At 43.9% G+C, this 25,100-nt stretch overlaps 1 protein-coding gene across 1 annotated transcript in view; it reads right to left on the reverse strand.

The window, feature by feature from the left end:
- Nucleotides 1–25,100, reverse strand: part of SREBF1 (sterol regulatory element binding transcription factor 1) — a 631,726-nt gene that overhangs the window by 545,781 nt on the left and 60,845 nt on the right. Inside the window, exon 2 of the mRNA XM_044088935.1 lies at nucleotides 12,277–13,056. Within this exon, the coding sequence (XP_043944870.1) occupies nucleotides 12,277–13,056 (780 nt within the window). The remainder of the gene's footprint in view (nucleotides 1–12,276; nucleotides 13,057–25,100) is intronic.

The following is a 25,100-nucleotide window of genomic DNA, read 5'->3' on the forward strand; positions in this document are numbered from 1 at the left end:
CCAAATTAAACGGGATATACAACAAAAGGGAAAACAATTATGGCCAAAATCAGGAACAGTAATTCCCATAAAGATAGAAATGTTTTCATCAAACTAAATAAGCAACCAAGATGGTTAATTAAGTAAAGCAAAGCCAATTTTGTGGTGAAGATAGCCCTCCACGTGAAAGGTAACCATAAGCCCTTTTTCAGTTGTCAGAAACCTCAAGGGCAGCACACAGTAATGCGATAAACTGGTGAGTTAATGGTGCTACATTCACCAAGCCTGGAGATATTGCCAACCTGTTAGCAGACAAATTCAGCTCCAACTTTACCCGCCTTACCCCACCATCCCCCAAAAACTACCCTCAAACATATCCCCCTCCAACTATAACTAAGAAGCGTGTACTGGCTGTGCTCGCTAAAGCCAAGAACACTGCCTTAAAGGGCCCCAATAACATACCAGGATGCCTCCTGAATAGTCTAAAATAAGAAGTTATGTACCTACCATAACGTTCCATGTTAGTTGTTCTTCTCGCCTTCTTTCTTGCTGGATGGGTTCGGAGCCGATCCTCGGCTCCGACTCGGCCAATACTAAAGCTCGAGAGCTAATTCCACCGGCTCGAGGCTCCCCTATATCCCACAATGCTAGGCGGTAACTACTCAGATCTCGTTTGATAGCTAAAACCAAGCAGTTCTGGTCTCCATAGTATGGAGAAGAGAGAAAAAGAACCTGTTGGAAGGACCACTGAGTAAACAGCATCCACTGGAGGATCCGCATGTGAAAACAAGCTAAGGGGAGAAGTGTGATAGTAGCTGCCATGAGTCCTAATACCTTCAAGACTACCCTGGCTTTGACCTTGTTGCATTGAAGTAGAAGGTAAACTTGTTTGCAGATATCTAACGCTCTTTGCTCTGTAAGTCTGGCGGAAAGATTGACTGTGTCTAAGGTGGCGCCTATAAAGGTAATAGATTGACAAGGCGACAAGGCAGATTTTTCGAAATTTATTGAAATGCCTAGAGCTTGGCAAGTTTGGATGGTGAAGTCTCTGGATAGAAGCAGTTGATGTCTGGTGGTGGCGGTAAGGAGCCAGTCGTCCAAATATGGAAACACCTGGAATCCTTGACGTCTCAAGTGAGCCGCGACCACTGCCATGCATTTGGTAAACAAGACTGGCTCCCAGCCTGAAGCGGAGAAACCTCCTGGAGCATCTGTGCATTTTGATATGGTAGTACGCATCCTGAAGGTCTATCGAGCACATCCAATTGTCCTGACCCAAGAAGGGTAGAATGGACTGTAGCGTGACCATCCGGAATTTTGTTTTTTTTATATAATTGTTTAACTTGCTGAGATCCAGTATTGGTCTCCAGTCCCCTGTTTTTTTTGGTACCAAAAAGAATTTGGAGTAGACTCCGGATCCTTGCTGGTCTGCTGGGACTGGTTGGATAGCTCTTTTTGACAGCAGCTTTGATATTTCTAATGCTGCTTGTTCCCTTAGACTGGGTGGAACGTCTGGAAGGGATCCTTTGGGTTGGGATGGGATGTGAATAAAGGGAATTTTGTAACCCTCGGATATGATTGACTGTATCCATTTGTCTTGAGTGAGGGAAAGCCAGGCTTTTGGGTACAGTGATAATCTTCCCCCGACTGCCTCCGAAGGTGGACAGCCGGGCAGCTCCTCAGGGATGCTGAAAGGGTTTATCAGAGAAAGTTTCTCTGCTACCCTGGTTTTGTGGACCTCCTCTGCCCCTAGAGCGGCGTCTATTGTTATTCCCCCCTCTGCCTCTAGAGGGGAATCGACCTTGTGCGTCAGATGAGACTCCCTGTGGTTTGCGGAACCACATTTTTCCTCCCTTCTGACCTTTTGGATAAGGTCTAGAAGGGGTAGAAAAACGGACTCCCACGGCAGAGAGAGTCTTACCTTCCTGCTCACACCTAGTCAATGTATCATTCACCTGAGGTCCAAACAATGTTGAGCCATCAAAGGGGGAATTGGTGAAGGACACCTTGAAAGGGTCCGCAAAATTGCAAAGCCGCATCCAGGCGTGACGTCGTAAAGCTACACCTGTGCCTGCGGCCCTACTCGCTCCATCAGCCGCATAGGAGATGAGACGCATGGAGGAGTTGACAATCGAATTCAGGGTTGCCAACTGGGAGTTCATTTTGTCTTGGAACCCCTCAGCTGTTGGATCCTGCATGGCCTCACCCATATCCTTGAGCAAATCTCTCTGGAGACGGGTGAAGTGACACAAGTAGTTCAGCGAATTGAAAAGGTCGCTGATGAAAACATCCGCTTACCGTACCTGTCCATGGTCCTAGACTCCTTATTAGGGGGATGGACAGGTACCGAAGGATCGGCTAACTCCTTCTTAGTGGCTGTGACCACCACCATGGCATCAGCAGAGACGCATTTAGATAGAAACTCTTTCTGTTTAGGGGCAGTAAAAAATTTTGACTGCCTCCTTGGGGTAGGTTCCACTGAATCAAGGGCCGTCCAAGCCTTCCTTGCCACCACTTCCATAAGGGGGTCAAAGGGAGGGGACACCCAGGAAGTGGAAGGGCGAGAGCCAAACGCCTCAAGGTAAACCGACTCGTCCTCTGAAGGGTTAAGGGCGGGCCAGTTCCCCCTCTGTTTCAGGATTTCAAGGATGTCAGCAAAAGAGACATCCTCAGAGGGGGACCGAGGGGAAAGTACAGTTGTGTACACCTACCATAAATGTAGATGTTAGAGTGTCTTCACTGTTGCAGTCATAACTGTAGGGTGATCCTACCGGCAGGCAGCCCGAGGTCGGCCAGAATTCCAAAGTCTGGGTCCGGCGTCAGCTGTACCAGCAAGTACCCTGACGTCAGAACGCAGAGGTATAAAGCTGACAGCCGACGCCATCTTCTCCAGCCTTTCTTGCCCCAGATGTCAGAAGCCCCCAAAAAACAAACCAAAAGGTGTCTAAAAAGGAACACAAATACACCACAAAAGAAGTGGAAGAGAAGACAAGCAAAAATAAGGGGGGACTGGTGGGAGGGAAACACTGACTGCAACAGTGAAGACACTCGAACATCTACATTTATGGTAGGTGTACACAACTGTACTATGTTCTTCGTGTTTCACTGTTGCAGTCATAACTGTAGGGTAGAGTCCCAAAGCTGTGAATGAGGGAGGAGGTTATGCAGAGGAAGGGGCAGCAAGAAGACCCTGCAAAACAGCAGAGGCAAAACCTGCCCTAGACTTAGAATACAAAGGGAGATTATAGTGCTTAGAGAATGTATGCACTGAACTCCAAGTGGCAGCTTCCAAAATGTCCTTGGTAGAACCCCTCTGAGAAAAGCTGCTGAAGTGGCAGCTGCTCTAGTAGAATGACTTCTAACAGTACCTGGAATCTGTTTCCCATAGTGAGAGTAACAAAACCTTATTCCATGAGCAATCCATTTGGAAACAGTTTGTTTAGAAACAGCCTTACCTAGAGAACTGGAGGCATAAGAGATAAGCAATTGATCAGATTTTCTGAAATCTTTAGTCTTGTCCAGGTAAAATCGTAGTTGCCTATGTACGCCCAATGAATATAAGATCCTTTCCCCTTTATTTTGAGGATTTGGAAAGAAGGTAGGAAGGTGAATAGTCTGATTTAAAGCCACTTTAGAAATCACCTTGGGCATAAAAGTAGGACTTGTCCTCAAGGAAACTCTGTCTTGGTGGAAGATAAATGTATGGTTCCACAGCCATGAGAGCTTGCAACTCTGAAACCCTTCTGGCAGAAGTCAATGCCAATAAGATAGCGGTCTTCCAGGATAAGAACTTGATATCCGAAGCCACAGCAGGCTCAAAAGGAGGCAAAGTAAGTTTCTCCAAAACATAATTAAGATCCCAAGCAGGAACAGGAGGAGTTCTGGGAGGTCTTAAATTCTTAGCTCCTGTCAAAAATTGCTTCACCAGCTGGTGAGAAAAAATGGGAGGATCAGTATTAAAATGAGCCGAGATAGCAGAAGAATGAATTTAGATGGAGGAAAAGGAAAGGCCTTTAAGCAGAAGGTCTGAGAGGTAAAGTAAAATGTAACAAATATTAGGCGAAAGAGGATCAAAACCTCGATCCTGCATCCAAATACAAAATCTTTTCCATTTTGAAGCATAAGATTTTCTAGTGCTAGGCCGCCTAGCTTCTAAAAGAACATCCAGAACCTGTTTGGGAAGGGAAGAAATCAAAGGCCCTTGAAGAGCCAAGCTGCTAGGCAAAGAGTCTTGATTTGAACATCTGACCCTGATGCTGGGACAGAAGAGAAGGGATCAGAGGAAGAATCCAAGGAGGTTCCAGGAATAGGTGTTTTAAAGTTGGATACCAAAACTGCCGAGGCCAATTTGGAGCTATCAAAATGATAGTCTTGGGTTTGTCCTGTTTTATTTTCAGTAACACCCGAGGCAGAAGAGGAAGAGGAGGGAAGGCATATCCCGAAAGATTCCTCCAGCTGAATGACAGGGCATCCACTTTCCAAGCTGTTATGTGGAAGGACCTGGTGCAAAAGAGAGGCAACTGATGATGGAGATGGGATGCAAACAGATCTATCTGAGGACAACCCCAAACTGCAGTTATTCTGCTGAATAAGTTGGGGTCCAACATCCATTCATGAGGATCCAAAAGATTTCTGCTTAGGCTGTCTGCTAAGAGGTTCTTATTTCCTGGAATGAACTGAGCTTGAAGATGCAGATTCTGATTTAGAGCTGTGTCCCATAAATTCATGGCTAGTCTGCAAAGGGGGTAAGAGTGAGAGCCGCCTTGCTTGTTTATGTACCACATGACTGTGGCATTGTCTGTACGAATCAGAAGAGGTCCTGGTTTCAAAAGAGTCTGGAATGCTAGAAGAGCATTTTGGACTGCCAACATTTCCTTCAAGTTGATGTGCCAGAGTAGTTGCTTCTTTGTCCAAGAGCCCTGCTGGCCAATGTCTAGAAAATGAGCTCCCCAAGCATAATCCGAAGCGTCCGTGGTTATGATCTGAGAAGATTGAGGCAGACGGAAGGGATTCCCTTCGTTCAAAGCACAAGCCCTGGACCACCAAAGGAGCTCCTTTTGGAGGCAGGGAATCAGTGGAATCATTGTGTCTAGACTGTGGTAATGCTGAGACCATACACTCTTTAGGTACCATTGAAGTTTTCTCATATGAAGCCTTGCATTTGGAATCAACAGAATGCAAGAAGCCATGTAGCCCAAAGCCTACAGGAATTTCCTTGCAGTGAGCTGAGGTAAAGTTGCCAAGGTTTTGAAAATTGAGGCCAGCTGTAATTGTTTTTCTGGAGTGAGGAAGGCCCTTTGCAAGCTTGTGTTTAGAAGAGCTCCCAAAAAAATCATTTGCTGAGAAGGAATCAAATGTGACTTTTTTGTGTTCACTGAAAATCCCAGTAGTAGGAGAAGACGTTGAACAAAATCCAGATGTTGAAGTAAAAGGTCTTTGCTGTCCGCCTGAATAAGGCAGTCGTCCAGATAGGGGTAAATTTGAATCCCCTGGAGTCTGCAATAAGCTACTACTGGAGCCAGACACTTGGTAAAGACTCTGGGCGCAGTAGATAAACCAAAGGGCAGTACAGAGAATTGGAAGTGCCTCGAACCTGCCTTGAATCTGAGGTATTTTCTGCGTTCCTGCCTGATGGGAATGTGTAAGTAGGCTTCCTTTAAGTCCAATGTCACCATCCAAGCATCCTGGGAGAGCATTGGAAGAAGTTGTTGTAGAGTAAGCATCTTGAATTTTGGAATTTCCAGAAAGGTGTTTAACACTGAAAGGTCCAGAATAGGTCTCCATGAGTTTTGTTTTCTTGGGACCAGAAATAGTCTTGAGTAAAAACCTTTTCCCATCTGTGAAAGTGGAACAGGTTCTATGGCTCTCATGGCCAATAGAGCGTCCACTTGATGTAAGGCCTCTGACCATTGATGTTTTGGCAGATCCAGCCAACCAATAGACCTTGGCAGAGTGTGAAAGTGGAACTTGTAACCTCTTAAAATCACGTCTAAAACCCATTTGTCTTGGGTAATATGAGTCCAATTTTGGTAGAAAAGAGAAAGTTTTCCTCCGAGAGGGGCTTCCAGGCAAAGAGGACCTGTAGCCCAACAGAGAGAGTCATTGGGTCTGCTTCCTTTGGGATTGAGATCTGTCTTCTCCCCTTCTAGGGGATGAAGCAGTCCATTGTCTGGACCTGTAAGAGGCCTGAGCCTGAGCCCGACCTCTGGAGCGTCTATATCTTCCCCTTTGAGGCCTGTCAGACGTGGGAAAGGACCAATTTTTGGAGGGCCAATTTCTAGTAAATCTAGGAGGCTGAACTTGTAAGAAATCTTTAACAGTCTGCATAGACTTCGCCTTGTCCTCCATCTTTTTAATAACCTCCTCAGCTTTAGAGCTAAACAGAACATCATGCTGAACAGGGGCATCTAACAATTTAGCCTTAACTTGCTCAGGCAAATTCTGCTCTCAAAGCCAAGCATGTCTCCTGATAACAGTACCAGAGGCTGTGGCCCTACAAGAAGCCTCCAAGGCATCAAAACCACAATGTAAACTATGTTTGCTAACTTGTTCAGTTGCATGCAATACATCCTGTAATTCCTTGTCCTCTGCACATGCAGGAAAGGTAGAAAGTTTTTGTTTTAAAACAGACAAAAGAAATTGCTGATACTTGAACATATGAAACTGGCAATTTAAAGCTCTAATAGAAAGAGTAGCAGAAGTATACACCTTTTTGCCCCTTCTATCCAAGGCACGAGAATCCTTTTCAGAGGGAATAGGATTTTTAGCTGAAGCGGCCTTAGCAGCCTTGGAACCCTGAGAAATAGTTTCAGGATCTGCAGAAGGGTTCTTGAACAAAAATTGATGGGAATCAGGGACTCTATAAAATCTATCCGGCTTAGAAGGAGCAGGCGGATAAGAGTCAGGATTCAGGTTAGCTTCAGAGAAAGCATCATCCACAATATCAAGAACAGGAGGAATAGCCAAAGGTCTGTGTTGAGGTAGGAGGAGAAATTCCCTAAGTCTCTTTTTGGAAGCGGAATAATCCTGACCTTCCCAATGAAAATGCTCTCATCTCATGCAAGGTTTCCCAAAAAGAAAAATCTTCAGGGGGAGAAGCAGAGGGAATAGAGTCCTCTGCATCAGAATCCTCATAAGGAGGAAAAGAGTAATCCTGTTCAGAGGAAGAAACTGAAGACTCAGAAGCCTGATCAGAGGAATCATAAGGAATATCCTGTCTAGGCCTTTTTTCTGGAGGGGGGTGAGAACCCCTAATCATAGTAAGCAAATCTTCAGCCATCCTTAATAATTCCTTTTGGGTCTTGGGAGCTGAATCCGAAGAAGCTTGAGAAGAAATCCTTGGCTTAACAGGAGTCTTTGACTTTGCCTTTGTCTTTGTAGTAATGGTGATATGAGAAGGCCTGAAAACCCCTTCAGAAGCCGGTACCTGCACAGCGGTTCCGGACCCATCTGAAGGAGCGATGTCTGAAGGTCCTGCAGCAGATAAAATACTGGGCCTAGTTGGCTCCCCATGGGAGTCCGTGTCGGCCATCGGTTCCGAAGTGGCTGACGACAGGGGCTGCAAAAGCGCCTCACTTGACGACCGCCAAACCCGAAGCTGGCTCCGGCTGCATAGAATCCTGTTTGGACCTCGGAGGCCTATCCTTGTCCTTGCGCTTTTTATGAATTCCGGTTGTCGGTAAAGTATCCGACGACATCCTGTAATTGAACCGTCTACCGAAATAATTCAAGGCCCAATCGTACCTACGCTTAATAGTATGAGAATTAAACCTGGCACAAAATCGACAGCAAGAAACGTCATGGTCAGGGCCTAAGCAAGGAAGACAGTAAGAGTGGAAATCTTTATGAGGTATTTGTTTTCCACACGATATACAATTATTAACTTTTTCTGACATCGGAGGAGCAAGAAAAAAGTTTCCCCAATGGGGTAGTTAGCTTGAGAAGAGAAGAAGAAGTCTTCGGACAGACGACAAGCAAAGCACGCTGTCCGGGAATCCGCCAACCAACAACTTGCGAGCTGCTTTCCACCGCACGGCAAGAAAGACTGGAGAAGATGGCGTCGGCTGTCAGCTTTATACCTCTGCGTTCTGACGTCAGGGTACTTGCTGGTACAGCTGACGCCGGACCCAGACTTTGGAATTCTGGCTGACCTTGGGCTGCCTGCCGGCAGGATCACCCTACAGTTATGACTGCAACAGTGAAACACGAAGAACATCCTTCAGATTCCTCCAAGTCGGTGTCAGAGGGGATAGACTCAGGGGAGTCAATGTGCTTCCTCTTGCACTGTCTCTTCCGAGGGGGTTCTCCTACCGGATCAGGAGAGGCCTCGGAAGAGGAGGATATTCCCAATGGGGAAACCTGAGGAGCTGGCTCTCTACGGTCTGTTACAAGGGGATGGGTAGAAACCACCGCAGGCACTGAAGAGGGAGGAGCTGATGGAGCCGACTGTGGGGTAGACACTGGGTCTAGCACGCTCCACATGACCTTGAAGGCGCCCCCATCAGCCAAGGCCGGAGGTCCCCGCTCCGAGGAGACAAGGACCCCCCCCCGGCACCGACAGGGACGGCTCCGATGCCGATATCGGAGCCAAACTCACCAGCACCGACGCCCCGAGAGGGAGAACGGGGTCGGACAAGGGTCCGATGCCACTCGCCCCCTCGGAGCCGACGAGGGAAGCCCGGCACCGAGATCCCTCCAAGGAGGAAATCAGAGCAGACAACAGAGCCGAAAGGGAAGGTATCGGCTCCGAAGCACTGACAGCCACGGCTCCAATGAGCCCCAGCTCCGAACTCAAAGGAGTCGGAGGAGGAATAAAATCAGGGATGGGAATAGCCGCTGACTGCTGAGTAGGGCTATGCAGCATTTGGGCCAGTGCCTCAGACTTGAGAAGTCTACTCACCACCCTTTGTAAGTCATGGTCGAACAGCCTGGAGGACCGAGAGGAATGAGACCTATGGCTCCGCTCAGACAGAAGAGGGGATCCCGGAGCAGAGTGGATGGAGCCGATGGAAGGGGACCTAGACCTCTTCTTTGAAGGTGGCTCCGATAAGCCTATCGGAGCCAACTGAGTCTTGACAACCTCGGCTCCAGCCGGAGCAGAGGTAATGGTATGAGACTTCAAAACATCGGCTCCAGCCGGAGCCGATGTCAAAGCAGCTTTAATGCTTCCAGGAGACGGCTCTGAAGCTGGAGCCGACAGCCTGGAAGTCTTAGAAGGCTTCCCCGACGCAGACTGGGTCGGGGGGCCTTCAGGCTTTAAAAAGCCTTGAAGAATTAGCTTGATTTTGCGTTCCTGCAGGACTCTAGGGCTGAATGCATGGCAAACAGCACAGGAGTCCTGCAGGTGCAAAGGTCCCAGGCAATAGACACAAGAAGTGTGACCGTCTGTCAGAGACATTTTCTGACAGCACGAATCACACTTCTTGAAGCCTGAGACCTTGGAGTCTTTAGACATCCTGAAAGGTTGTGTGAAAAAAACACAACACACAGACACACCCTTTAACCAAATAAAAATCCAGTCACACTGAAAGGACAGGGAAAAAAGAGGGAGTGGGCCAAAGGCCTAAAAGTTAAAAAGGGGATAAAACGGGAATTCTAACACAAGGGGGACCCGATTTAAACTAAGGGGATCTCTGTATAAAAACTAAACTAAATAGAAAAAAATAGGGGTAGAATTTGAAGTTTTTGAAACAAGAAAACTTACTAAGCTGCCAGAGCCGGTAGAAGAAGCACCTCGTCAGCTAAGCGGCAAACGAGATCTGAGTAGTTACCGCCTAGTATTGTGGGATATAGGGGAGCCTCGAGCCAGTGGAATTAACTCTCTAGCTTTAGTATTGGCTGAGTCGGAGCCGAGGATCGGCTCCGGACCCATCCAGCAAGAATGAAGGCGAGATTGACAACTTAACATCATGACTTATCAGGACCCCTGGAGTAATTATTTAACTACAATATTAAAAAAGAAAAAAAGAGTTTGTCTCACATTAATGGAGAACTGTAACAGTCATCTGCCTTCATATGGGAGGGCCTTTAACAGCTTCTGGAAACTACAGACCCACTAGTTTGACTAGCATTGTTAGCAAAGCCATAGAAAGAATTATTATTAAGGGCATAGGAGACCTGCAGACACTGGATCCATCCCAGTTTAGCTTTGTCAAAGGAAGGTCATGCTTAATGAATCTGTTGGACTTATTTGAAAAGTCACTAAGGCAGTGGACAAAGGCAAAACTGTGCATATTGTCTACCTAGATCTGGCTAAAGTATTCAATGCAATAACCACTCAGACACTGTCAAAAAAATTACAGAACTAGGTATAAACCTATTTATAACAAACTGGATAGATAGCCAGCTGGCTCACTGATAGAACCCAGGAGGTTACAATCGGTGAGGTTGCCTTCACAAAGAGACCGATCACCAGTGGAGTCCCCCCAGGGATCTGTGCTAGGCCCACTCTTTGGCATCTACCTCTCAGATGTCAAAGCCAATTTCAAATGCCTCTGGCTAACCAAGTTCGCAGATGATTGCAAACTGGGAGCAATCACTGAATCCCGCAAGATTAGAACACTCTTCAGGAAGGTCTGATAAAGACAAATGCTTAGTAACAAAGCCATGGCTTAAAACTCAATACCAAGAAATGCAAAGTATACTTTGGAATGTCTGAAACCCTGGGTAACTACATCATCAATGAAACACCCATAAAAGTTGATTCATTAATCAGGGGTCTGAGAACTCATGCAAACATTAATTTAGCCTTCAACCAACATGTGTCTATGGTAGTGAGAAAATCCTTCTATGATGCTCAACTTATAAGCAAGGGCATGTCATCTAGTATTCAGCCATCATCAGCGTCATCATAGAGTATAATGCTCCCTTCGGTATGTACCGGACCAGGTACATGCAGTAACTGGAACATCCACAAATGTTCTTTATAAAAAGAATACAAGGAGTGAACCGAATGTTCTATGCTGATCGCCTCAAAGCCCTGTCTCTTTACTCAGTATCCTACAGACTTCTGAGAGGTGATCTTTGTCAGCCATACAATACATCCCTGGACCCTGTTTTGATGAACCTTTTGCACATTCCCCAAAAGAAACAGCATCAGAACTGTTAGATTAGAAGTCCTAAATTTTGCTTGCGACATAAAATAGGACATGCTGGAGAGACATATATGTTTCTCAGAAAATTCCCATTCTCTGGGACAGGCTCCCCAGCCATCTGAAACAGCTTGGACCAATAGATTGGTAATCGGAAATTCACCCCTGGTGTGACGCCTATGTCTCTGATGTACAGATGCAGTCAGTAAACCACCCCCTATATAAATCAAACTTGTGGGTCACAGCTGGGTTACATGGCCAGGCTTATACGGGTCATAATGGTTGTTAGCCTAGTGTACACTTATGGAATACTCCAACAGTATCCTGGCAACCTGAAGTGTCACAAGTACAGCAGGTCTTTGGTATCCATAGTGAGTGATGCCACACAACAGGGGAAAGCAGAAGAAACAACTGAAGAAGCATAGTTGATGCCCATGATAAATGTCATTTGCAGGCATCAGGAGATGCCTATTCTGAGATCACTGGTCCCAAAAGCTCGAATGGAGAACTCTCAGGTTGAATCTTGCATGAGGAATTATGTATGACTACCACAAGACCTAGGTAAGCCATGACTAAGGAAGAATGACAGGAACAGAAACCTTTGCGTGAAGACCTTGACCTTTGTCCATACAAAGACTTGCTCTGTACAACTGCATATTTAGACAGCAGCTGATAAAAATTAGTGACCCAACAGGCTGCAGCTTTGCATTTGCTGAACTTGGGATTAATCCCAGAGACCAGAGAAATTCATTTATAGCTGATGTCAACCATGTCAGGAAGGAGTTGAGGATGAAGGTAGGTGGAAGAAACTACATGTCTGAGCAGCCGTACGAACAACAATGGGCAAGACGGCTTTTCAAGACCACACAGTACTACATCCAAAGGGGTGCAAATGTGGACATATGCAAGCATCAGGCTGCTACTACAAGTTCTGCTTCAGTGATACACACAGCTGGTCACAAGTGGAAACAGGGTGGGTCATAACCATGGGAAAAGAAAAAAGTAGAAGAAACTTATGACAGTGCACATGACAAATGCACTCACAAGCTAAGATACAGGTTGGCAGGTAAAAAGGGGAGGAGGGATCAAGAGTTTACACATCACTGTCACCATCTAAAAACACCTGCTGCAAGAAGTATACAAGTCATATTTTTTCTAACTTGGTAATACAGCTTGTAACTATCTGAATATGAAATGGTTGCCTTACCATTAACACTACGCTGGTTCTGGTAGCTCAGTAATGACTGCTGCGTGAACTGCTGGGGCTGAGACGATGTTGAAAATGCAGGTGTCACTACAAGGGCTGGCAGCTGCTGCTGTAGTTTCATTTGAATCTGGGCCTGCTGCTGCAGTTTTGTCTGAATCTGGGCCTGCTGCTGTTGCTGCAGCTCTGTCTGAATCTGGGCCTGCTGCTGCAGTTTTGTCTGAATCTGGGCCTGCTGCTGCTGCTGTTGTTGCTGTTGCTGCAGTTCTGTCTGAATCTGGGCCTGCTGCTGCAGTTTTGTCTGAATCTGGGCCTGCTGCTGCTGTTGTTGCTGTTGCTGCTGCTGCAGTTCTGTCTGAATCTGGGCCTGCTGCTGCAGTTTTGTCTGAATCTGGGCCTGCTGCTGTTGGTGTTGTAACGGTGATGCCTGCTGCTGCTGCTCGACTTTGACGACCTTAGCTGGATCATGCTTTCCACTCTGGGCATGGACTGTCTGAACAGGTAGTAACTGCAGAGGCAAAGGTGAACTTGCTTGCTGAGATGGTTGCATTTGCTGATGGTAACTTGGAGATGATGACTGAGGCACTACCTGGGGACACTGGTATATTTTTGCTGGAGATGACACTGGCAGATTCTTACTGAACCCAAGGTAGCTGTCAAGTGATGAGTTGTGTGTACTTGGTGTTGAAAACATGGGTGTTGGAGCATCTGGTAAATGTGTGAAAGGGTGATCGAACAAACCTGGAAAATCACCTTCATTGTTTGTGATCAACTGTAACATATCTGCAAAGTAAACAAATTAAAAATATTAGAAAAACATGGCGCTCAAACAAAATGTGCTTGGACACAGACTCACAGCCTGAAATTTTAAATTTCAGAAACACGGGAACAAGAAAACAGCATTCAAATAAACTGTCTACACTCTGCTTTAGGATTTCACAACAGACCTAAGAAAAATCACACTTTTCCTTAATTAACATGGCAGTATCTGTGGGCTTCAAACCTCTAAGAACATCTCATGGCACAGCAGAACTACTTTCTGAGCACTGGACAGTTCCATTTCAAACATCAGCTGGAACAAAACCTGAAATATCAAAGCATTTTTACTTATTTGTTTAACTGTTTATTCTTGTGAAGAGGACTGAAACACCTTTTACCTACTTCCAAAAGTTAATTGAATGATTTCACCTGAACTACAGTACTACTTACATTTTTTCCACAAGCTTGGACACTAGGATTCAATTATGAGGGGCTGTTTTTGTAAAGTATACATATCACTCATTTATTAACAAAGGTTTCCACTGGTGTCTCCCACTTCATCCTGTTTGCTGACTGACGATGTTAACACAGTCCTTCCTTGGCAGTGTAACTGTATGTGTGTACATGCTCTGCAATGGAGTGGTGTCCCACCTGGGGCAGGCCCCTGCTTGTACCAGACTAATTGATGGGAAAGGTGTAGAACCTGTAGGTCAAACTACACATAAGCATGTGTAGAAAAATGGATAGAAGGATGACACTACTGAAGTGTTCAATTAATCCATTCTGACTGTAACCAGCCAAGGTGTTATCTGGGTCTTCTTCCTTCAAGATGTTAATTTATAATAATTTATTCATTTGTTAACCAGGCAAGTGAAATGATCTTCATGAATCTATTTCACCCATATCTCAGGCCTCAAGGGCAAGAGTAAATGCAATAAATATGATCAATTTAGAGTAGCCAATCATAGGTTCATAGGTGTGTACTAGGCTAATGGCCCTGGGGCCTTTACAAGCCTGGCCCAAAGGATTACCCAGGCATCATGCCACCCGACCTTAGTTCCCAGTGGCTCTATCGAGTAAAGCCAATGGAGTGATCCCTGGGGTGAATTTTCTATTTCCCATCCACTCATCAAGATTTCTCTTTAAGAGGGCCAGTGAGGTGCTCTGCTTGACATGTATGGGAAGTCTATTCCATAGCATGGGCAGTCTCTGGGTTATGAACCTGTCCCTCCAGCATGTTCTGCTGATTGTGGTAATGAGGTAGAGGTCTCTGGAGTGTGTGATGCAGGGGGATTGGGATTTCTTTAGATGTAGCATTTCTAACAGAGCTGGGTTAGACATGGCTTTGTAAGTCAAGCAGAGATCGCCTCTAAGTAGGCGATATGAGACAGAGAATAGTTGGGAGTTTTTTAGTCTGTCCATATAGGACAAATGTTTAAGGCCTAGGATCCTCTTTGTATGGTACTTTTGCGGCCTCTCCAGTTGTTGCAGGTGTTTAGTGAGGTACATGCCAAATGGGGCATTGTACTCAATGATTGGCCTAATGAGGGAAGAGTAGAGGGAGACAATGACCTCTTTCTTTCTGGATGCAAAAAGTACAGTTTTGTACCTATCATAAATGTAGATGTTCGAGTGTTCACACTGCTGCAGTCAACACACTTCTGTAGGATGTTAACATCACTCGGGAGTTAATAATAGCTCCCAACTTGCAATCATCTATGAACTTTGTCAGCCAGAGTCCCTTCGTGTTGGCCTGGACTTCAGAGATGTAGATACCAAACAGGAGAGCACCCAGGACCGAACCCTGTGGAACTCCATTCATGACTGGTCAGCAGTCTGACTTGGAGTCAGCTACTTTCACACTGTGGGTTCTACCTGTGAGCCAGTTTGCAACCCACCTAATGATATAGGGGTTGATGCCTAGCTTAGAGAGTTTTTCTATGATTCCTGAGTGGGGAATGGTATCAAAGGCCTTGGCCAGATCAAGTTAGGCTGTATGAACCACCTTGCTTTCATCCACAGCTTTGGTGACTGACTCAAAGAAGTTGACCAAGTTGAGCAGGCATGCTCTACCCTTCACAAAACCAACCTGTGTGGGATCCAGAGTTTGGACATTCCCTATGTCCTTGTTTATTAGGTCCATGATGATGTGTTCCATAGCTTTGCATATCAGACTCGTCGGGCTAATGGGACGATAGTTCCCAAGGTCTGTAGTCTCTTCTCCTTTGTGGAGAGGGATGACTACAGCAGTGCACCATTCGGTAGGACAAAGCCTGAGGTGAGGCTGTGACTGAACAGGGCACACAGGTGAGGTGCCAGTTCACTCTGTAGTTCATGTAGAACACAGCTAGAGATATTGTCAGGTCCCACAGAAGCTGTATTCTTGGCCTTGGACAGTGCTGTTTTAACCTGTACAGCAGGAATACTGGGTGCCTGGCAATCTACTGGTATTGTGACTGGTCCCTTGGGGGGGGGGTGTAAAACTGGCACTGAATCTGTCAGCCAGTATATTGGCAATATCTGTTGGCTCGGTATAGGAGGTACTATTGTGCAGTAGCTCAGAGCAAATCTGGGCACTGCCGTGCAGATTCTTTACATAACTATAGAAAGCCTTGTGGTTGTCTTTACTATCTGCTGCAATTCTGTTTTCACAGCTAGCTTTAGAGGATTAGATGCAGGATCTCAACTTTTTGTTGAGGCTGATAAGGGAGTTTTTCTAGTCTTGGGACTTCACCTTACTTTGCATCAGTTTCCTCCTCCTGTTGTAGAGTTTGTTTATGGCAAGGGACCACCAGATTGTCTTCCTTTTTTTTTTTTTTGGAGGAGAGCATCTTGGTTCTGTTGGGTATGTCAAGATCCATGCATTTGTGTACATGTTCTGTACAGTGCATTGGTGTACGATTCGGCGGTCATGCAACTATCTCCGTTTGCATGGGTGCTGTGAAGTTAACCACCTCTGTTTTTAGGAGCCCAAAGTTAGCTTTGGAGAAGTTTTTCATGGTGGCTTTCCAAGGTGACTAGTCTGTGTTCGGATCTAACCAGGGAGGAGTTGACTACTGGTGTAGAGCAACGCTTGCCCATGTTAGTAATGACCAGGTCAAGGATGTTGCTACCTCTAGTGGGGGGAAAAAACGAGCTGGTCCAGGCACTGGAATTAATGAATTCCAGGAAACACTGGGCAAGTGTACTGGTACATGAGTAGTTTTCCCAGTTAATGGAGGGGTAGTTGGAAGTCACCCAGTATGAGTGTTAGGTTGGACCCCAATATTCTCCAGGGTGCTTCGGAATGTGGAGTTTGAGTCTTGGGACATGGTTGGGGACCTATAGCAGGCTAAGACTTGAAACGTTGTCTTACCCAATGTTAGCTGCACCTGAAGTATTTCAGATGTGTTATGTTGGGCTACAGCATATTTTGGGAGATGAGAAGAAACTTTTCACCCAGAAACACACACACACACACACACACACACACACACACACACACACACACACAAAGGGAGAACATGCAAATGCCACACAGTGTGTGTAAGTCAGGAATGAACCCATACCCTGGAATTGTGAGGCATAGATCTTATCAATGAGTCACCATGATGCCCAACATCAAACTAAATACTTTTATAATGCACAACAATTTTAGTAGTACCTAGTCGACACACAGTTTGAAGATAATCACTGACATTTACATCAGTGTTAATCTCCAATAGACACTCTGTTTACTTCAAGGCTGGCATGACATCAAAGCAGTTAAGCAAAGCTGCATATTCAGCAACAAGCAATGCACAGCAAAGTGCAGCATCAGAAAATTATGCAGACTGCCTGCAGAAAGTCAAACCCAGAACACCAGGCACTATAAACAGCAGGATTCTGCTTCTCCCATGTTTTGCTCCGACATTAGCTGAAAGGAACTGTGGGTTGCAGTCTCTTAAAATATAAATAATATATACTTTGCAACACAAACAGCTACACTTTAACACTTGAGTGAGCATTGAGGAACATGCTCCAACACAAGGATTAAGCAGGAAACAACAGCCCCCATAGCTGGGCAAATGGCCTTTTGTGTCAACCAGTATATGCCCAAACATACTTAAATACTATCAGAATATCCACTATGAAACTGGTTACAGAATTACTTATTATTACACAAACACTGCACTAAGAAAAACGCACCCACATATAGACAGATGCAATGCCAGCTTTTTGCAGTTCAACACAGTTCTCAGTTTATGTTCCTTGAATTTCTTTTTGTCAAAGCATTCTTAAGGGGTCTACATTGACAATTAATCACAAACATATACTGCTGTAAAAATATCAAGTTGATAAATGGACGAGGTCTGCAAAGTCTACCTTTAAAAACAGGTCTATACCACCACATCGAATGGTGATCAGTTTTAACGCCCTTTGTTTGTACCGAAAAGTTGGAAAGCCCTAAACCGCGAAGTTACAGAACATCGTTTTTTTTCCCCAGGGAAAAAAAAAATTGGTGGGCCGTATTCGGGGATTTGCTATTTCCTCCACTGTAGTGCAATCTCGTTGTTGGTATATTTAAGTAGGGGAGTGTGGGGGGTGAAGCCCCCCACTTCAGTTTGTTTTAAAGTTGTGATTTTTTTTTTCATGGAGCAGCGATTTTTTTTTCCCCCCTAGGAAAAAAAAAATCCCTGTTCCGTGAGTTCGCTGTTTACGGTTTTCGGATTTTTAGGTTTGAACAAAGGACAGAACCCACATGGTTAGAATTGCTGGAGCCATGTCAGACTCCAAACCAGTTACAAGTGGCATCCCACAAGGCTCAGTCCTGGGACCTCTCTTGTTCGGTATATATTTCTCGGAGGTACAGGCCAACACGAAAGGACTGTGGCTGACCAAGTTCGCAGATGACTGCAAACTGGGCGCCATAATCGACTCTCCAACCGACACAAGCATCCTACAAAAGGGCCTCATAGAAACAGACAACTGGTGCCAGAGCCATGGCCTCAAGCTAAACGCCAAAAAGTGTATAGTCATCCCCTTCGGCAAAAACAAAGTGCCCACAAATTACCACATAGATGGTAATCCATTAAGTACGGAAGAAGTAATTAGGGACCTGGGGACCCAAGTTGATAGCAATCTCTCATTCGACAACCACGTGGTCAAAGTGGTTAGAAAATCATTTTATATAGCTCACCTAATCATGAAGGGATTCACATCTAGATCAAGGGAGGTCATTGTGCCTCTTTACTCATCCCTCATCAGGCCCATAATTGAGTACAATGCCCCTTTTGAGATGTACCTTACCAGACACCTGCAGCAACTGGAAAGACCCTAAAAGTACCTCACCAAGAGGATCAAAGGGCTCAAACAGATGCCATATGCTGCCCGGTTAAAGAAACTCCAGCTCTACTCAGTGGCATACCACCTGCTCAGAAGCGATCTGTGCCTGACGTATAAAGTCATGTCCAACCCGGAATTAATGGACATGTTGCACCTCAGAAAATCCAAATTCCATCGAGCTACGCGCTCGAGAGACTTGAACCTCAGCACTGAAATAAATAGGACATGCTGGAGGGACAGATTCATAACCCAGAGGCTCCCTTCACTCTGGAATAGAATCCCAGTCCAGGTTAGGCAGAGTCCCTCATTGACTCTCTTCAAGAGAGAATCTTGATGAGTGGATGGGAGAACGTAGATTTACTCCGGGTATCACTTCTGTGTCACTGTTAGACAGATGCACAGTATACTAACCTCGAAAAAGGGCACAGCAAAATTCATTTTAAAATGGGTGGCGAAAGCCAAACACACTCTGGCTAGGCTTGTAAATGCCCTAGGGCAGATAGCCTAGTATGAACCTATGAACATCTGAGACTTGGAAAGGATGACTGTTATGCTCAAGGACTGAAATGAAATAGACTAAGAAACAAATCCCTACCAGCTGAGTACATGCAGCTTGTGGCCCTAGATAGAGGCCTAAGGATCAACTTTAACCAGTATGGTATATTAGGTAGGGACTGATGTGATATAAGAGCTGAGGGACACTGCGCTTTAGAAGGCAAACAACCCTAAGGTGTGCAACTAACAGAAATGTAAAAAATAAAAGTCTTGAAAAGGCAGAGGCTTAGTGACAGATCATCCCTGTGATACTTTATTTTAATTCTTCCTGCCCTTTTCTGAATTTTTTTGAGAAAGCATAAAGTTAAAGAGCAATTCAACACCTTCTACTGGCATCTATGGTGCAGTAGACGAAAGCGCTAAATCTTATGGAGTTCTTGATGTGAATAAAAGACCGTTCGTTTTTAAAATACACTGAGTGGACTTGTGTAACAATCGTATTTACTAACAGATGCAACAGGCAGGAGAATAGACAATTCATGGCCACTGCCATCTTGAATGGCAGAGAGAAATAAATCCTTGCTATGAACTAGGTGACCCAAGTTCAATTACCAGCCCAAGTACCTGTTTGAGCTGGCATGGAGAGGATGGCAAAGAGCCACAGGATCAGATCACCCATTCCTGGGGGAGGGAGTATTTTTTTCCAGTCTTACTATGTTTCAGTGCAGGTGAAGGCTTGCAAAGACACCACCGACAAGGGGGTGAGCCTGAAATCCCAAACTGTGACAGTAGCCCTTCTGGGGGCATGTTTGTAGGAACATACACAAGTCATGCTGCTACAAACATGCACCATACACAGGTCATGGCGAGAACACCAGATTCCCTATGGTGACTTGGTGCCTATATCACCACAGGGGGGAGCACAATACACCTCTTCCACCTATGACAGCATGATGTAGCTCACTGACTGGAAGAAATGCCTGCCTGCTGAGGCTAGAGGTTTACCTTTGTGGTCCTGATCTGGGGAGGGGTAAGCCACACTCAGTTGCCAGGTGAGATAGGGAGCCCTCAGTCATGACCAAATTAGAATAGCCTCCTCTGGGCCCCAGACTGGGGGTGGCAGGGATAAGTCAGACACATTCAGCCATGGCAGGAGTAACACACTCCTCCACATCTGCTACGTGAAGCAGAAGTACAGGTGAGGAAGCACCAAAACACCCTCATGGTTATTTGGCTGACAGCTCCCTCTAAGTAGCTCTTGTTCCAAACTCAGGTGAAATTTGGGGAACAAATGGGCATGCCTGACTGGAACAGGCACTGGGACAAAAAACACCTAAAAATCAGTAGCCATTCACCTCTTCATCTGTTTGGTGTGGGGGTGACAGTCCTTCAAGGAGAAAGAAGTCCCTCTTTAGAATAGGTTAACAGCTACCTCTGGACAACATACCTTGTACACTGGAAGACAGTCTGAAAAATGCAGACGCCCGCATACCCTCTTCAAACCAAGAACCCTCAAGGAATTGCAGGACATAAGGAAAAATTAAGATTATCAGCTCAATATGTGCAAGTGATTCAACTCTGGAAACCTACTCTCTCACTTTACAGCAATGGACTTGAAGCCCGATTTCCCCTGCAAAGGAAGGATCCCATCACATCACAAAAGGTAGTATGTAAGGGCAAATAATCAAAGAGTAAGAAAAACGAATGGATCAATATAGTGCTAAGAAAATTGCAAAGTTGACCTAAACCAAGAGTTGCAGTGGCGAAAAAGGTGTTTAAAAAATGGTTACTACTTGGTGGCTTACTTACAAATCACACAGCCTTCAAATCCTTCATCGCACTCCATTACTATGTTGAGAACAAACACAACAGTCTGGCTGTGGTATTCCGTAATCTGGTAAAGCAACAATCAGTCCTCAAAGAAAACACAATGTTTCTGGTACACTGAGTGAAGAATGCCCAGCCTCTTACCAAAAATGTCAAGGTCTCCCACTATCACAACTCCTTCTGCCACTCACTGCTCCCTCTCCAGTTCATACCAATTACAGTATTCAGGTCATCACAAAATATAGGGTCCTGCCACACTAAGAACCTTCCTCCTACAGCAGCTTTGTCTTCATAATCTGCAGCACCCAGTGTACTACCCTGATGCTGTAGTAAACGAAAAAGGTCACTAGGACCCCAAAGTTACCCCACTTGTCCTCCCAAATACTGTTTTCACAATTCCCTTTTTAGAACAAGTCTTGTCATCCAAGGAAATGTTTTCCAGTCCTCACTGTTTTCAGTGTGTGTCATTTTAAGTGTAAAACTACACTCTGCAGCTAAACCATGGTTTAAAGACTCATGAATACAAAAGTAAAATCAAGTCAAGATTAGAAAAATGCAATTAAAAATAAATAAAAGCAGCAGTTTTCTTCAACTAAATAAGAAACATCGAGGTGTAGTCTCAAACTACCTCCTGTGTTGTAGCAAACTGCAAAACTGTAAGCAGTCTACAGATTTCACAAGAATCTGCTCAAATCAAAGACTAAAGCCTCAGGGGGGAAAAAAAGTGTAATCATGCAATATAAATACTTACATACATATACATACAGACATATGTGTGTGTATGTATCTATGCATATCTATCTATATACATACATATATATATATATATATATATATATCTAATCTACATATCTACGTGTGTGTGTATATATATATATATATATATATATATATATATATATATCTAGCTACATCTACATATCTATGTATATACATCTATATCTATATATATATATATCTATATATACATATATATATATATATATATATATATATATATATATATATATATTTAATATATATATTTATTTAATCTATATATATATATATATATATATATATACACACACACACACACACACACACACATATATATATATATATATATATATATATATATATATATATATATATATATATATATATATATATAGTGCAGCGGTTAGCATTGTCACCTCACAGCAAAAGGTTTTCCAGTTCGATTCTCAGTTAGGGCGCCTTCTGTGTGGAGTCTATGTCCTCCCTGTGGTCATGTGGGTTTCCTCCGGGTGCCCCGGTTTCCTCCCACATTCTGAAGACATGCAGTAGGTGGATTGGACACTCTAAACTGACCATAGGTAAGAGTGTGTGCATGAGTGATTGGTACAAATGAACTAGCATGGCAGGGCTAGCCACCCTGCTGTGTAAACCTTGGCTCAAGATGATTGTCACTGCTGAAGTGACACCCCGGCCTCATGTGCAAAATGGGAAAAGGGGTTAAGGATGGATATATAATATATATAAGTATATACATGTATTACACACAAAACACACACACACACACAGATAGATATAAAGAGACATACATATACATACACTCAAAACTTTAGCCAAAAGAACTTAAACATTTATATACTTTCTTACGTTTATCAGGGAAGTACAATGATGAACACTGACTATAATCGTCCTGGAACACATCATCTCTCAAGTGTGCACGTGAGGCATAACATGAAACAAAACAACTCCAAAGTCCCAAACTCAAACACATTCCATTATGTTGAAGTCTAAAAATCAGACCAACTTTCATTTTTCTCACAAAATGAAGACAGACACTCCCCATGTCAAACCTCTCAACCTCTTAGTACTTGAAAGTTGGACAAAGCCTGACATAACAGGAGGGCAAAGGCTCAAAACCTGGGACTGATTTTAAATATTGCTTTTATAAACTTAGACAGTTGCTAGCATTACAAGGTTTCTGTTAACATGAATTTTCTGAAAAATATGAAGTCTGAAACTCAAATGTAAATCATTATTTAGTGACTTCAATTCTCTGATCATTACAGTGATTTGACAGAAAACAACAAATTTTATGAGGAATAGACCAAACATATTAGGCAAAATCTGGACAGTTGAGAGATAAGCAAACATATCTTGCTAAAGGACCACTGAGTCTGCAAATAAAACACTAACAAACATTTTAGAAAAAGACACAAGCACACGTGTGTGTGTATGTGTGTGTGTGTAAGCATATTACATATGGATACATATAGGCACACATGTACACATCATACACACATACTGTATGTATACATACACATATACATCCATGCATTCACATGCAGGGATAAACCTTGGTTCCAGATAATTGTCACTATTGAAGTGACACCTCAACCCCATGTGCAAAACTGGGGAAAAGGGGTTGTGGATGGATGGATTTACATACAACTGCCCAAGGACCACAACATGTCACCTATCTTTTCTGCAAAAAACTGTGACAGTGGCCATGATGGCACAATAAGCATTATCCACAACAGATTTCTGCATTTCCAATGGCAAGGCTTACCTGCTCGTTTTGCAAATTAATTTCCTCTCAGATTACTACTATGTCTGACCCTGAATGTTTTTTTAAAGTAGCAGCACTCTTATGATTGACCCAGCCTCTCTTTTACGCATGTCTGGGAGCACTGTCCTTTAAATATACAATGTCCATGATAGACAAAAACAAGCATCAACCCCATGTAGTAACACTGCAGGAAAACATTGAAATTACTGTACTCTTTAGGTTTGTAGTATAACTCTACCTATTGACTAAAAAAACATGGCACTTCACACGAAATTCTACACAGACCAGCAAATTAGAATTTTATTTAGAATTACCTCGCACCACATTTCTCAAACCTTGCAGCTGACCTACAAGAAAAGTAACCTGAATAATTTAGAAGCTCTGATCAGAACTGCTTAAATACAACACAGTAACACTATAAAAATGTGTTATAAAAAGCCTGTTATCATGAAAGTTTTGGTGTATCAATTCCTCTTTAACAGCTGTCTGCAAAACATACAGTAAAATATAAAACTAATGAGACATTGCACCAGTTTAGTTTTCCTTCACACAAATTAGAGATTACCTTCAAATGTGCAATCCATGACTGCCACAAAATGTAAAGATTTACAGAATCGTGCAGAGAATTTACGGCTTCTAACGCCTCCCCAGTAGTCTGGCCTCAAAAAAAAAAAAAAAATATCATACACATTCACACACACACATCTTCAGCTCGGGTACAACAGGCTACAAGGTTTAGCCATACTGTAAAACAAAGGAATGCCCCACATATTTTAAACACACCTCCCCTTCTTAAACCACAGAACTTATTAGAATAAGTAAGGGGTGGAATAATGAATCTTTGGTTTTGCATGAGGTGATCATCCTTAACCAATCAGACTGCACCTAGTTGCCATGCTATCTAGGACTTAGCACCCCCCACACAGACGAGTTACGAGTTGTAAGTCTACTCCTTCCAAAAAGTACCAAGGTGAATAGCAAAAGGTTACTACAGGACATCTACCATTAACCTCTTCAGTGTTGGCATGTAGCTACAAGTTACTGCAGGTCATTTAGAAAAATTAACTCCTTCACCAGAAAACGTATTCAAACAGACTTCAGAACTATGACTGCTTTTATCATCGTCCAAGCTACGGGGGAAAAAAACCAAAAAGAATAATAATGCTTGGTTTTCTTTTTTTACAGTTTATCTTTTCCTATACTTGAATTTTTTTGCACACTGTATGACAAAAAAAAATCAGAACAGACCCACTGACTGCCTAATAACCATCCATGAGGGAATAGACATAACTGGTTCAGATGCCACCATCAACACACAGCCTGTAGGGCAAAACACTCATTTCATGCTCACATATTCTATTGTTTTGTGTTGTTTGCATCAATATACCCCCTCTCCATTTGCAATCACCAGTAATGTGAAGTAATTGACTTGACACTGATGACACAACACACAATTACATTTCATCACCCTGAACTCTGCCTGTTGGCACTTAAAATGACTCATGTCTCCTGGAACTATATTAACCAATGAAAAAAACAACTGCCAACAATTAAGGACAAATTCTGACTGCTGACCCCAGCCCAAACGAGGCTGCGGCTGGAAATTTGTTCTCCACGCCCTCTAAGAATAAGCAAAGACGAATGAACTGTGGTAAATGTAATGGGCTACCAAAAAGGCTGCCTTTATAATGTCATGTTTCCCTTTTTCTGTATGCAGGCAGTCACATACACTTATTTTGCTTTCTCTGTAATGAACATGTACACACACTCAACTCACTAACAACCATGCACAGCAATACCGCTGACAACTTAAAAGACAGTATCCTCACAAAGAAAGTCACAGGCTTCATCACAGCCTCAGCAGGCTGCCGGAATTCGTAGCAGCAGACCCCCCCCCCCC

Source organism: Protopterus annectens, chromosome 12.part0 (assembly GCF_019279795.1).
Source record: "Protopterus annectens isolate FY-2018-M chromosome 12.part0, PAN1.0, whole genome shotgun sequence".
Lineage (NCBI taxonomy): Eukaryota > Metazoa > Chordata > Ceratodontiformes > Protopteridae > Protopterus > Protopterus annectens.